General features: G+C 35.9%; 1 protein-coding gene across 1 annotated transcript in view; it reads left to right on the plus strand.

The window, feature by feature from the left end:
• Positions 1–305: 305 nt before the first annotated feature.
• The window catches only part of LOC149792295 (protein kinase C-binding protein NELL2a-like), a 174,521-nt gene continuing 161,621 nt past the window's right edge, over positions 306–13,205 (plus strand). The window contains 2 exon segments of the mRNA XM_089970859.1: positions 306–694; positions 1,298–1,531. Of these exon segments, the coding sequence (XP_089826985.1) occupies positions 1,465–1,531 (67 nt within the window). The 5' untranslated portion in view covers positions 306–694; positions 1,298–1,464.

Consider the following 13,205-nt stretch of genomic DNA (forward strand, 5'->3'; position numbering starts at 1 on the left):
GAGAGAAAACCAAATGTATAATATTATCATTCAATAGAAAATCTTGGTATAGTGTTACATGGGCATTGGATGTGTATTCGGTAATATGCATTTAAATCTTCTTCCTTATGACATGCCCGCCCTTTATACATAATAATACATCAAAGGCCATGTTTATTTTAGCAGCAGAGGCAGTCGGTTTATTATTGGATTTGAACATAATAGTAAGAGGATATGCGAATGGAAAGCACCAGCTTGGCGAGCATCACGGTGTCTTATATATACTCCCGCTACCGACCCTGCTGTTGCTGCTGCTGCTGCTGCTGCTCTTGCAGGTGTTAGGATGCCCCTATAGATTGGTACCACTTTATTCTATTCAGACCGGTTATCTGTAGTCAGCTTACAGTTCGTCTGAGGCTCCGACGCTCAATATTGGAACTGTTTAGGAGATGAATATTTGCAGACGAGATTTTGTTAGTCAGTCTGGGTTTGAGCGCTAAGCGCGACGGTAGAGCGTCGGTGCCTGAAAGTTATTCAAAAGAGGGGTGGTCGTGTTTAATTGTATGGGATTATTGTGGGGATTTGTGCTAACCATGACTTAAAGAATGTGAATTTAGTCTCATGGTATCTATAATAGCCGATTGGATGTTAATTAAGCACACATTTAAAAAAGGAATCTACAAAATGAGCAAAACTGGATTCACTACCTGTTAAGGTAAGCTTTACATCAGAGAGTATCGTAACTTTGTGGTGATAAAAAAAAAAAACGCCTTTTAAATTAAAAATAAATATATTGCGTGTTCTTGAGACTTTGATTATAATTTCTTCTGCAAAATAAATGCTCCATCTTTAAATAAATTATAATATTTTATTGTGGAATTTTGCCATTGTATTGATGTTAGTCCGCTGGTACGATACCAGTATTTCACAGGCACACCATATTGGCTTTTAGAGGCGCTTATCGAAACATTTTTAATTCTAACAGGTAGGTAAGCAGTCAAATGACAAACACATCGTGTTAACTTGGATTTACAATTGGGCAGTTTTATCTTAAGATGGATTTGATTCATTATGTCCACATCCTTATCTATGGTAATCATGTGATGTGTGCCCATTGAAATTTTAGTGATGTCACTTTGGATGGGTAAAACCTATTATTTTCTTTGGGATTTCACCTTATATTTTTCTTATTATATTTTATATTAATGTCACAATATAGGTTTTGTCGCGTATTTTTCTGGCTTTAAAGTAAACGTTATCTTAAATTGAAAATACCTTCGAATTGATTCAGTAAACTTTGCGTTTTTATGTTTTTCAGGAGTATCATTCCCGAGTGTTCTTTGCTCCCCACCCCTTTTGGGCGAGGCTTACCCGCTTGGGAACGTACTGGGCGGTGGATGTGATTTTTGAAAACAGGATTACAAATTATGAAAGCATGTTCTATGCAAAGGAATTAGACTGCGGACGTTACCTCTTCGGTCAGGCATGGGACCATCTAGATTCGAATACATCATTCACAGTTTAATTTTCATTCTGGGATCGATATTACATGGTATGTACCAAACATGTGGCCGATATTTCTTTTTATCAACCCATAGATTCTTACTACATGGTATGTATATATAGATCGATTCTTGTATAACACATATTTTTTTTTTGTCTAAACATACACACTACCTAGAGCCGTTGAACCGTATTCACCAAGCACAGCCGTAAAATATCAGAGACAGACACCTGTTTGAAAGAGCCTTTGTGGCTACCTGAGACAAGTGACTGCCTGATGCAGTTTCGACTCTGCCCAAATTTCTTCCCAGAAACTCGAAGTCATTTATTTTAAAGGCATGTGTTCACTTTATATGCGTGAGTTCCTAAACAGTTTGAGTTTAAAGGTATTGGAGTTTTTAAGTCGCTTTGAAGTGCTGTATTTTGTTTCAGTCTGGACATGACAACTAAGTATTTTACGTTCGATTATGTTTGAAGGTTATACCAGAAATTATTTTATTTTAAGCTATGAACGTGACAAAAAAAGATAATTACCTAAATAGGATGTGTGTGTGTGTGTGTGTGTGTGTGTGTGAGAGAGAGAGAGAGAGAGAGAGAGAGAGCTTGGTTCATCTGACAAATAATGTAATTTTAACTATGCAGTAACACCATGATACTGATATCTGTGAGGCAGTAAATCCTTAGAATTTGCAGATTGTACTATGACAATGTCGACTCAACATGAACATTCTTGGTTCACGAATTATCAGATAGAAAATTCTCAGGCAGATTGTGGATTGTTTGTATGTAAATGTATTCCAGATCGATAACATTCCGACTGTCTGATAGAATACAGTTTGTATGTAAATGTATTCCAGATAGATAACCTTCAGACTCTATGATAGAATACTGTTTGTATGTAAATGTATTCTAGATAGATAACATTCAGACTGTCTGACAGAATACAGTTTGTATGTAAATGTATTCCAGATAGATAACCTTCAGACTCTGTGATAGAATACAGTTTGTATGTAAATGTATTCCAGATAGATAACTTTCAGACTCTGTGATAGAATACAGTTTGTATGTAAATGTATTCCAGATAGATAACCTTCAGACTGCCTGATAGAATACAGTTTGTACATAAATGTATTCCAGATAGATAACCTTCAGACTGTATGTAAATGTATTCCATAAAAATAACCTTCAGACTGTCTGATAGAATACAGTTTGTATGCAAATGTATTCCAGACAGATAACCTTCAGACTGTATGTTATTACACTGTATGATATTAGACTGTATGTAAATGTATTCTGCACAGGAAACCTTCTGGAAGTCTGAAAGTAGGCTGTTGTTATGTGAATGTGTTCCCTATTGGGAACCTTCAGGCTGGCTGATTGTTGATTGTAGGTTAATTTGGTCTATATATAAATCATTCAGACTGTCTTATAGTTAGGCTGTTTGAAGGTAAATGTAATCCATATAGAAAACTTCCAGGCTGCCTGTTGGTATACTGTGTGCAAGGTAAGATTGTTCTGTTTTTTCTTTCATTTGCTTTTATTAGCAGACAGATATGGAATTAAAATATACAAAAATATGTGCACAAACTACACAGTCTTCCATGTTGCAGACACATCATATCTCTCACAGTCACATTTTCCAAGACTGAATCTCTCTCTGTTTGTTTCTTTCTCTCAGCAGAATACTGGTTATATGGTGCCAATTAAAAACTAAATTCTTTTATCTTTTAGTTTGAGAACTTGACTTTCAATCTGCATTTTATAGTCAGTATTGTGCTGACATGCCATAAACTATATATATATATATATATATATATATATATATATATATATATATATATATATATATATATATATATATATACATACATACATACATACATACATACAATCTGCATTTTATAGTCAGTATTGTGCTGACATGCCATTAAACTATATATATATATATATATATATATATATATATATATATATATATATATATAGAGAGAGAGAGAGAGAGAGAGAGAGAGAGAGAGAGAGAGTCAGTCTTTTTCACATTTACAAATTTACAAGGCCCGAAATAGCAACCTGCAGATGGATGTTCATCCACTTGCGGGAAAAAAGAATCTATAACCTAACGTGTGCATATCAGCATGGGATGGTTGTTGTTGTTGTTGTTGTTTTGTGGGGTTTAACGTCATTTTTCAGCACACGATAGGCTATACATGGCGGCCAGTGTTAATGGTGGAGGAAGAACCCGGGAAAACCGACCCACGAGAAGCTACTGGCAAGCTTTCTCACATACCCACATTGGCTGAATCCGAGACTCGAACTCACGCAGACAGAGGTGAGATGGCAGTGATCCGTAACGGAGAACGCTTTCGACCACTCGGGGCCCCAGCATGGGATGGATGAACAAGTCTTGGTTGTATGGGAACATCCACTTTGTTTTGATCAACTAAATCACTCGTTTATTGCCGAGAATTTTAAGTTGATGTTTTGAATTGACAGCAATGTTGGTGATTTTCTAACTATCTTACTGTAGTACATTTTCTATAATATTTGGTATCATTGGAAAAGTCCTTTAAGATGAACTCTCTTCTTAATGGACACTGGATAAATATACCATTAGCAAATTCTCTTTTCGGACGATGTCACTTAGAGTTGAAACCTACAATGGTCAAGAAAGATAGATCGGAAAATTTTATCATTTTGTCCACGTCCGTGTCATTACATGTAGAAAAATAAGTTTTGTAGTGAACACGCTGGCGACTGATTGAAAATGCCCGTTATAAACAAGTACCAGCTGGTTTAAGGCTAGTGTAGGTTTAATTGTCCGCTAGAACAGGTATTAATGTAGGTCTCAGTATTCAGTTTTCTTAGGCAATGAGGAAATTAGCAATTAAAATAGGGGGACATTGCCAGGATGAGAGTTCCGCCTGGATTCGTCATCAGAGACTATATGCTTAATTTTACTTGGGCTTTAGCCCTCACGTTTTTTAGAAGACAAAACGAATGAAGAATAAAAATGATATGGGTTGTCAAATAATTTTTTTTCTTTGAACTATGTATAACAGCAAGTTGGATTTATACAAGTTGCATTTTATTGTATTGAAATTATTTTAGCCCTGCAGGCGCCTGAAATGATTAGTGGTTGTTTCCTTAACCGCCTTACATAAGCCTATTACGTTATGCCTAGATATAAATTTAATATTTCCCCTGTGCTACTTGGTACGTCCTGGTTGTGGTTTATCTTGTCTTCTAATCGACTGCGTCTTTACACTGAAAACTTTATCTTGGAAAAAGCAACGTCAGCATAGTCAGATCAGTCTGGGAGTTTTTTATTTTTATTTTCCAAGTTTCTGTCCCAAATGAGTCGGAGAGGCGTGTTGGCGAGTGCTAAGTCTGGCACGGGTCCCCAGGTATGGGAGAAAATGCTTTGATGTAGTCTGAACATGAATCACGCACCTGCCAGACTGTTCATAGGTGAAAAGATGCCGTGTGCCTATCCTCACAATACGAAGCCTTGATTCAAACGGCATAAACCTGGATTTGATTCTTACAGAATAGATTGAGTTAGGTTCGACGTTGTGATGTTGATGCAGAAATTTTGTCAGTTAAACCCGTGTTGACATTAACCTCGTACACACTTCCGGTTTGGTCAGATAAGCCATAGCTCGTTTTGCAAAGGATAACTTCTATGTCAGTGAATGTGGTACATCTCTTTCATAGAGCTTACATCATTGCCTTGATCGCTTAAATAGCGGCAGCAACCTGTTGCAGCAGACATGAAATAGCACGAATAAACGAGAAGCAGGCGGTCACGATCATCGTTCCGATGTAAGATACGCCAAGGTTGATCTTAGAATGCTGCCAAATTACAGAACCCCCTTCCCCACAGTGTTTGATTATTGTTTAATGTGAGGTTAAGTTTTAATTTGCACAATGTAGTTGTTAATACGTATTTAAGAAAATATTTAACGTAAAGATGAAAAAGGAGAAAACTTGTTATTTGAAAATGTGTTGTTTAGAGTAAAACCCTTTCAGTAAGTGTAAGCTATTTTAAACTGCAAATTGATATTTTTGTTTTATTCGGTCCCTGAATGATTATCGGTTATTGCATTGATAACATTGTCTTTGAGTGCCTACACGTGTGCATAATAACAGTGAACGGAAAGTGAGAAGACTGGTTTCCCTTGTGTTGAATGATTATTACGAGATTACATAAATATCTGGTCCATTTACTATTGCACACAAAGGCCAGTCGATTGTTGAGATCTGTATTTTATTGATTATTTCGAGTGATTTCCCTTGTGCAGACTGATTAGCAGAGGATCACGGAAAACATCTAGACAATTTATTTTCCTATACAATAGCCGGAGTGTATTGGCGAGAATGATTTTTGTTGTTGATTCAATAGAATGCTCTTTCGCTAATTAGAGATGGAATCTTAATAAATCATAGCTTGAGTTTGTGACTCCGGTACTGCCATATGCTAATGTAATTTCTTCACTAGACTGAACTTAAACACTACACGCCGGTTAAGGCAGACTTTAATTTACTTGTGGGCTACCATCTAATTTTTACTTGTACACTTTCAGAGCAGCGTCAGCAAAGAGATTAAAACATTAAACAGGTACTAAATTTGCGACTTAATTCGAAATAAAGAGATAACTTAATGAGGAACAATAGTTGATTTACAAAATATTGTCAGGTACATTTCGGCATTCGTTTTTAAAAATTTACAGTAACCTTCCATTTCGTTATATTAAAATTTTAACGGGTTGCGCATGTGTCGAAAAATACAGGATCTTTGATCTCGTAATCTTGTGAATCGTTGGATGAAAAATGTGTCGTGTGTATTGCAATCAAATATGTATTAAATATGCAGTATACTGTCATTTTCCAAACCGTCACAACGTTTCTTTCAAGAACGTCATCATCGCCATAAAAAGGATTAAAAGGTTAGTACCTAACATTTATAACGGTGCCACTCTCTTTTCCATGTCTTTTCACATCTTTAAATATGGCATAATCGCGTTCATTAAAGGCCAAGGAGTTGGAATAAACTTCTTGCCCTTGTATGACAATGGTAACCGACCCTGGTCAAATTGATGGTAGAACTGGAACCCGTGTCATTTTCTAGTCGCCAGTCAGCACGATAACCTTTTTTTTTTTTTTTTTTAATTCAGCTGCGAAATTTGTGAAATGTTTACGGTTTTCATAAACGACTCTTGACCCTTATCTAAAGATTAATTCCATCAATTAAAAAATATATATTTCTTGTCACAACCATGAAAATAAATATGAACGAGTCAGCGTGTCGAACTAGGAATATTGATTACCTGTTTAGAACATTGATTTCGTGAAGATGAAATTGATTTCTTGATTGTAACTTACTTCGTGATGAGAAATCCTATCCAAATCAAGGGTGGTTCCCAGCGATTAGAGACAGTTTGACCTCCTGTTTTAATTACTTACTGTACAGTGTAATGTGCAGAAGAATTGGAATAATATGTAATGGTGTATACCTTACTTGATTGTCTTTTCCATATTGTTATTCAAACATGTTGATTTGATTTTGAAAAATTATTGCCGACGCAAAGCAAGGAAAACATTACGCGAATATTATATCGTGGAAGCCATATATTAGGCTATAGCGGAGATCCTAGCGGTAAGAATGATAGACCCAAGTTAGCGGTCAGATTGTTGTGTCAAAGTTAACCCATTTTTCTTTTGCTATCCATTGTTCAGTGCGTTTTCGAAAATCACGATGCATGAGGATATGAGCTTGCTTTCGATATTTCTAAAATATTCATATTCAGTTTCTGCTCTTGAAACTTGTATTGCAACAGTGTGTGTGATTTGGATTTTTAACGTAGCTTTAACAATTGTTCAGTCATATCGCTACGATGTCTACAATATGGCAGTTTATAGTGATGTCTAGCACTGGGGCATCATGCCGCAGACATGTAGCATGATGCCCCACCCAGTCACATTATCCTGACACCGGGCCGACCAGTCCTAACACTAACCTCTCAATGCTGAGTGCCAAGCGAGGCAGCTGTTAGTACCATTTTTTTAAGTCTTTGGTATGACTCGGCCGGGGATCGAACCCACGACCTCCCGCATCCGAGGCGGACGCTCTAACCACTAGGCCACCGGAGCGGTGTATTGCAACAGCTTACTGGTTCCTGATAAGTCGCGATCGCTAAAACATATGTTCAACAGTCTTCGAAGAGAGTATTGGTACTACAACCTTTTCGTTTTTTTTCAAGGTATTGCATGTAATCCAGTCTGAACGAATTGAGAACCATGGTCTGATTTAAGTTCATGATTCTTTTAGTTCCATTTCTTTTCTACTGAATTGTGTAATACTTAAGTTTTCCTTGAAGAACTTTTGTAAGGAACTGCCATATATTGTGTTCGGATTGTGTGAAGTTTGATAGAAATTAGATATGATGTAATGTCTTTTTGCAATTTTTAAAAAATATATATATTTTCTTTTTAAAAGCCATGTTTATTTATTCCATCATATATCATTGTACTTTGCTATGAGCCTGAGAATAGTCATCTCAATTGTCATCATGATAATCGTCGTCGTATTATCATCGCTGTCATCATGATAGCTGTAATCACTCGATGTTTCGCCCTTGTCTTTTTGTTCTCTTCATCGCAGTGTTCTGGCCTTCATCATCATCTTCTGGCCTTCATCATCATCATCATCATCATCATCATGAACCTCCTTCTCAGGTTCACAGATAAACGACGTGTTTTTAATATACGGAACGAAAACTGAAGAACTTGTGTCTCTGTCTGTCTCACACAATGATCCTCACTAGATGCAGTTGTGGAAGATAATGTGACATGCGATTTATCAAAACTTTGAAGATGAAGCATCCTCAAATAATACCAAAAAAACCCAAAAAAAACCAAACAAATTAATTCTAATGCAAGAATTCAGCTGCTTAAGATAAATCCGTTTAGGTTCGTGAACAAGTTTGATATGGGATAGGCACTCTGTCACCTTTCCAGCATATCTGAAACTCAGGTGGTTCAGTTTAGGGATTTTCTCAGTGGGTTTTACGACCCAGGTTTTCTTTGATCTGTTCCAAATTTCTCACCCCCTGCCTTATTCCAACCTGTGATTCAACATGCTCTATCGGTATAATTTTGTGATAAAAGAAAAACTGCTTGATAAAAGAATGGAACATTATCATGATTGTTGTAGACTGGGCTGCAAATACTTAAATACTGTCGATAATACCGAATTATTTATTTGTTCACTGATATTACATAAGACTTAAATGATAGCGTATATCAGATAGGTGTAGTCACTGGTGTTTCCGCTACCGTAAGGCTGCATGTGCTCTGTTGGCAATTGCTTTACCCCGAAGGTAGGTCGGTACGTAAGAAGCGTTAAGGTATACACTTACGACATTCTGATTATTGCTAATTGAATAAATGACAGTAGAAACATTGGTGATAAAATGAGTTAAAGATATGCACCTCTTGGTGTACGTTTTATAAGGAACGTTTTATTAGTTAGATGGACTGTTTAAGTTAACTGTGATGTTCGCGTTGTTCCGATTGCGTCACATATTTTCAATGCGTTCAAACTTAGTTTCACATAACAAAAAACGATGTAGCTAAACACTAAGTGTACACTTCGTCTCACATTATAAGAGACAGCTCAACAATGAGTGCAAACTTCGTCTCACATTATAAGAGACAGCTCAACACTTGAGTGCAAACTTCGTCTCACATTATAAGAGACAGCTCAACAATGAGTGCAAACTTTCCCTCACATTAAAAGATAAGCTCTACACTGAATGCAAACTTAGTCTCACATTAAAAGAGACAGCTCAACACTTGAGTGCAATCTTCGTCTCACATTAAAAGGGACAGCTCAGCGCTGAGGGTAAATTTCGTCTCACATCAAAAGAAGAGACATCTAAATCCTGAGTTTAAACTTCGCCTCACTTTAAAAGAGACAGCTAAACCATAAGTGTAAACGCAGATTGCTTACAAGTTTAAACTTTCTGTCAGGTTCGTTTAAGTTTGTTCAAATTGTGCATCTCATGGCTCCTGTTATTTGTGTATTTATTTCTTTATCTTTGAAACACACCTTGACAACCGACTAATCCGAGGCCCTTTCAATGAATTTGCCGTCTCCGTTTATCCTTGCACTCAGTTTCAAGTTTCAAGTCAATATAAAAAAATGTAGAACGAGAGACTGTACACAGTTCGCAAGGCTATGTCACGATAGAGAGAAACCATTGCACATTTTCGGTCTCTAAAAAGTATTCATATTTTAAAATAAATAATTATATATATATATATATATATATATATATATATATATATATATATATATATATATATATATATATATATATGTGTGTGTGTGTGTGTGTGTGTGTGTGTGTGACTACAAATATACACAAAACAGAAAGGAAAGTGCTATCCCTAGATTCTACTGGTCAATGATTGATAGAATTAACATAATCTTTATAACAACGAATAAATGACGTTGTCATAGAGGTTCGAATCTCCATAGAGAAAGAATTAAAATTATGTAACTTGTATGATACAAAAATAAATATATAAATGTGATTTCATACTTAAAATTTTATATAAAAAAATCTGTGTTAATTACTGTTCTTCTTGTTTGTGATTTTTGTGAGTGTTTGACTGACAAAAAAGGACTCGTTGGACATGAAAGCTCTAAGGCTAATTTATACTTTACGCTTGTTTATACTGCATTTTGTCAATATCGTAGTTAATTTAAATACTCTCTGACAAACGTATGTACGGGTGCGCGCGTGTGTGCGTCTGTATGTCTATATGTATGTATGTATGTTTAGGTATTGAAAAAAAACATACAAAGCAAACATAAAGGCTAAAAAGGGTTAAATCTTCAAGTACAAAGTTAATTCGTGTGATATAAATTGTACTTTTTTGAAAAGTCTAATAATTTCTCAACCGGAACATCAGCACGATACGCAACGTAGGACATATATGCTACATACATTACTAGCTTCTTATAGCATGTAGGAGGGCATTATTCTACACCCCTGAGCATGCGGGAATGCTCTGAAAAAACGTGATATATTGGGGTCCACTGCATTAGAAAAGAGAGTTAATTGTCAGAATATATATTGTTTAAGAATTTTATGGGAGAAATATCGGAAGCTTTAGCAATCTCCGCACAAACTGATCTGCTACGGACCTCACCTCTGACGCATCATATACAATGTCTACAAATAACAGATACTCCCTGCTGGTGGTGCCGATTGGATACAAATGATATATGCTGAACCTATCCAGAGAGAGAGAGAGAGATGAATATGTACTCGTTATAGTTCATGTTATGCCTACAACGCGTGCACGTGCAACGACATTAATATAATTTTTATTTTTGTTTTGACAATACCAGATAAGTGAAGGGATTTCTCTCCCAGTTTCTCTTCACAAGCCTTTATCTTACAGGCAAGAACATACACAACGTTTTACTCTGTCTTGGCAAACCTTTGTCAAAGCGACGGCAGGCTGCACGACTTCTTACTTTGTCATGGTACGCCTTTGTCAAAGAGATAATATCCAGTACGACTTTTTACTCCAAGTTGTAACAAGCCTTTGTCAAAGAGATAATATCCTATACGACCTTTTACTCCAGGCTGTGACAAGCCTTTGTCAAAGAGATAATATCCAGTACGACTTTTTACTCCAAGTTGTGACAAATTCTATACAACATTTTACTCCAAGTTGTGACAAGCCTTTGTCAAAGAGATACTATCCAGTACGACTTTTTACTCCAAGTTGTGACAAGTCTTTGTCAAACAGATAATATCCAGTACGACTTTTTACTCCAAGTTGTGACAAGTCTTTGTCAAAGAGGCAGTGTGCTACACGACTTTTTTACTCTCTTTTTTAACAAGCCTTTGCCAAAGATACAATGTGGCACAAGACCTTTTTTTCAGGTCATAAAACTTCAAAGCCTAAAATCTGACCATGGATAAAAATATTTTCCCATTATTAGCATTCTTCAAAATGAAGGAAAAATCAAGGAAACTTGGAGGTTTTCAAATTCATTCTTTCATTAATGTTTGGATTCCATCTTCTTTTATAAATCTTTCATAAGTCTACATAATAGACTAGAGTTTATTAGTCTAAAAATCTTGTGGCGGGTTTGATACTATCCCATGTCAGCCCGGGTCGTCTACTTCGGTGTGTCATTGAGAAAGGCACCTAAATCCATTTTCTCTGCATGAAAGAGCCAACAACGTGTTAAAAGTGCCCATGAAAACTAGTCAGATCTGAAACCTTGGTTATGTTTTCAGACAAATTTGACTATGAAACCTTATATATGAAATGAAAGACATGGCATGGCCATGTTTGTTATCTCTTTATTTGCTCTGTATCATATCATTGGAATTTACACTACCTTTATGACAGCATTGTCCATTAATATAAAAACATGCCTACAAACACCAATTTGTTCTAATTCTTCAGAATCTCCCTGACCCAGTTTATACAAGTTTATACTGAAGTATTTACTTTTTATATATATTTTAATGCCAGTTCAATTTGAGAAGCATTTTGATGATGTATCAAGCAGGGAATATCTTAAACTCTTTGAAAGAATGCGCACAATTGATCCCTTGTTTTATGGATTTTTCATTTTTAACTTTGTTCTATTATAGTTTTATTCCAAAGAACTATAACATCTCTGACATTCTTTTTACTTATTAGGACATAACCTTTTAGTAAAAGTAATAAAAATTTCAATCTGATTACTTTTACTAAAAAAGGACTTTATTTTCCTTAAGATCTTAGCATTATTTTGCCATCTCATCTTTTAGGTCTTAACCTTTATTCGGCACCATACAGGTTGGGATAATGCTGATTGGCTGTTTAACTCAATGTATGTATCTTTGCGTACATTTATATCGCAGACTCCCTAAACCTAATTTTTTGGGGTACAAATCGGAACCTAATAGTCTTTTTTATGTCAAGTCGTTGCAGCCGATGATCCTAAGTAAATTTGATTTAATAAAGTTTTGCTTGAATACTGAATTAAGTGTTTAGCCTTTTTTGGGGTGGGGGTTGGAAGGCCCATATATCATAAACAGCTGCAGCTTACGGTTTTATGTCAGCCAGTCATAAAGAACTTCGCATTTATAACGTCACATTTCATTTGCTGAAAACTCAAACTCAGACTCAAGGTAAGATTTGTAATATCGCCGAACAAGGCGTCATATCTTATAATTGTTTGACCAATTACGGTTTATGTTCTTATAATGTTGAGATCAATTAGGGTTTACATTTTTGCAATGTTTTGACCATTTGAGGTATATGTTATTTTAATACTGTGAGGAGTAAGAGTGATCATTTTAGTCTGCGTTCCGTAAAGAAAATTGTAATACGTGTTTATGAATCTCTGCTGTCTCCCCCACCCCCTTTAACTTTGAAATGTCATCGTCTCCGTCGCTTATGCAGACAATTGAGCATGTAACCTAGATCAAGTCTTTACGCAAAGGGATAACCGGGTCATGTGATACAGATGTCAGCATGGCTAACGATGCATGTCACTGAAGTGGAAATGCATCGATACAACGCCTGCTTTGTCACTAAGGTTATCAACTGTGAGAAGATTTGTGTCACTTACATGTTTTGATGCACTGATATTTTATACAAATAACACCAGAGAAAACACCTGTTGACCGTACAAGTTAGAG

Source organism: Sinohyriopsis cumingii, chromosome 9 (genome assembly GCF_028554795.1).
Source record: "Sinohyriopsis cumingii isolate HCF-2022 chromosome 9, ASM2855479v2, whole genome shotgun sequence".
NCBI classification, from domain to species: Eukaryota; Metazoa; Mollusca; class Bivalvia; order Unionida; family Unionidae; genus Sinohyriopsis; species Sinohyriopsis cumingii.